Consider the following 2,729-nt stretch of genomic DNA (forward strand, 5'->3'; position numbering starts at 1 on the left):
CACACAGTCAAAACAAGAGCAAGATGTTTATGCTTTGATCCAAAAATACACGCAAGCAAGTGTTGCCAGTTCACTCGGTGTAAAACTTGACACTTTTAACAAAGAATATGATACGCTTCTTACCGACCAAAAGGCAACAACTCTCAACTTTGGTCGGGAGCTTGAGTTGATGTATCCCGGTATTACGAATAAACTTAAACACTTCATTTTACTAAAAAAAGACAGCTTCTTTTTGTTTCAATTGGTCCAAAACTTTATATTACAAAAAACTTATGAACCAAGTAATAGAAAAGACTTCATGGATTTCATTTTAAAATTAAACAAAGATGAGCATAACACATTTAAAGCAAAGAGGACTGGTGAAACACAAAGTTTAGATGTAACCGACGAAATGATAGCAGCACAAGCGTATACTTTTTATGCACTAGGTTATAAAGCCATTACCACAACTTTAGGTTTCCTGCTGTACCAGCTAGCTCTGAATCCAGTCATCCAAGATAACGTGGTAGCAGAAATAAAAGAAATGCTAGAAAAACATAACGAAGAAATTACTCTGCAAGGTATTTTAGATCTATCTTACATGGGAAAAGTTCTCGACGAGACTTTAAGAATGTATCCAGTAGTTCCCGATTTGAGGAGGGAATCTACCAAGATTTACAAGATACCAAATACAAATTTAACAATAGAAAAGGATCAGTGTATTAGGATTTCAGTGCTTGGTATTCATTATGATGAAAAAATCTATCCGAGGCCGGAAGTGTTTGACCCTGAAAGGTTCTCTCCTGAAAATGTGGAGGCTAGACACGAGTGCTCATATTTGCCTTTTGGACTTGGTCCTGGACATTGCATTGGTGAGTAAAGCTTACTTATACTTAGCAAATAGAAAGTGTTTCTTAATTATTGTTCCTTGTTATCTTTGATTTATCTTATTGACTGGATCTTGCATTGGTGCACTTTTGTTTCGATTAACATCTATAAATACCTAAACAAAATCTACGTAGACCTCATTTGATATGGCTTCCTTTTTTCAAAAAGGTATTATTTCCGATATCCTTTGTGCAACATTATTTTGCATATAATTTCGGCTACAACAGCAGTTGGGCCTGCCGTTTCATTTATACAGGGTTTTCTGCGTAATTGGTCTCAGCCGCCTTGTAAGTCTATCTTAACTTAAAGATGTCGTCGTTGTTTTAATGTAATACACTCGCTGAATATCTGTTTTCTATTGTTTCAGCTAAGAACTTCGCACAAGTGGTATCACGGGTGTGTCTAGTGAAGCTCCTGTCCCAGTTCCGAGTAGAACCCTCGAAGAATATGCCTCGGCAAGTCGAGTACGATCCGACATGCACTGTGCTGTACCCTAAGGGCAGCTTCTCTATTAATTTCGTGAAGAGGGAAGCTTTCTGCTAGCTTAATTATTTATAACCTTAAAATCGAACGAATCGAAGAATCGTACGGTCTATAGTTAGACTCTTTTAGTGTTACACAAACTGTGAAAAGTGTAAAAGTGAGCGAACTGTTTTTAGTATAAAATGAAACATACCACCACCAACCCAACAACCATATTCCAAAAGACATTATTTTTATCCACGTACAAGCATGTGCAATTGTGCCAAAGCATGAAGGTTAATTTTGGACAATGCTCACATAGTACCCGTTATCTAATACAGATGATGTACTGCATTATTATTTTCCATCGTATTTTCACGGAAACGTACGAACGTGTTTTGCTATTTCAGTCAGTCCCGGCACAAAAAGTACTGAGGTTGATTGAAGTAGCATGACAAATACGAACGTTTTCGAGAAAATACGATGGAAAATAATTATGCACTACATCTGTACAGCGGTCAGTGATTCAAGGGATCGAAGGTCAAGTATAAGACATTTACATCATCTGCGCCAATTTATATCAAATGTAATTGAAAAATAGAACTCTCTCGAAAATATTCTCTGGCGGAGAAAAGATATCGTTTAAAATGATACATTTTTTGTCATAATGGGGGTCATTAGCTAAATAGTAAACAACGCAGGGCAGCCATCGCGTGATGGCAGAAATTACGCTTTTGTCTAAAAAACACTTTGCCTATGGGTTTGCATTTAAATTTTGTTTGCATTGTTTCCAGTCTATTTAATGTTGGGACTTTTGGGACGTCGCGAGTGTATTTTCACTGTGTTTTTATCGTTGTTTTGTTACTACGAACTGTTTTAATTTTAAAACCTAAAAATATGCGGGGTTACCTGTCTATCCAAGTAATGAAGTGAATCAATTCCGGATATGTGGTGAATGTTTATTAATTTAAAAAGTTAATTAAATATGACTTTTACATGTTTTCTTCTTCGTTTTTAGTTACGTTCGTTAAACGTTATTAGACTTATTAGTTAAACCCCAACATACCAAAATGTTGCGTTGTCATTTTAATTTAAAACAGTGTTGTTGTTGTAGGTAATGTTTTTTTTAATCTTCACTGAATTAAAAACACAGCCAATTAAAATTATTAACTGCGATTTACGTCGACTTATTTCCATTGGCTATACCTATTTTCAACTATGTTGCAACGAAACCGTACCAAGTTTTTGAGGTCCGTTTAGATATTAGTTGTCTCCTGGCCAACCCATGTTGTATTCTGTGTTATCGTTCGCCGTAAGTCCCCTGTATTTTGTCATGTTTGCGACCTAAGACCTGCCACAGTAATCAGCGGCAGCAGAAGTTATAGATGGTCAAACCAAAT

The 2,729-nt window shown here is 36.2% G+C and overlaps 1 protein-coding gene across 1 annotated transcript; it reads left to right on the forward strand.

Moving 5' to 3' along the window:
• The first annotated feature begins 298 nt into the window (after positions 1-298).
• Positions 299-1,410, forward strand: LOC134791622 (cytochrome P450 6B4-like). The gene is made up of 2 exons (XM_063762669.1): positions 299-851; positions 1,235-1,410. The coding sequence occupies exons 1-2, from the start codon at positions 299-301 to the stop codon at positions 1,408-1,410; spliced, it is 729 nt and encodes a 242-aa protein (XP_063618739.1).
• Positions 1,411-2,729: the final 1,319 nt, after the last annotated feature.

Source organism: Cydia splendana, chromosome 6, assembly GCF_910591565.1.
Source record: "Cydia splendana chromosome 6, ilCydSple1.2, whole genome shotgun sequence".
In the NCBI taxonomy this organism is placed as follows: domain Eukaryota; kingdom Metazoa; phylum Arthropoda; class Insecta; order Lepidoptera; family Tortricidae; genus Cydia; species Cydia splendana.

Excerpts from the sequence above, each read along its gene's own strand:
- LOC134791622 (XM_063762669.1), top strand. The coding sequence starts at position 299 with ATGGATTTCATTTTAAAATTAAACAAAGATGAGCATAACACATTTAAA. Across the intron at positions 852-1,234 it reads TGGTCCTGGACATTGCATTG|CTAAGAACTTCGCACAAGTG; the intron begins GTGAGTAAAGCT and ends CTATTGTTTCAG.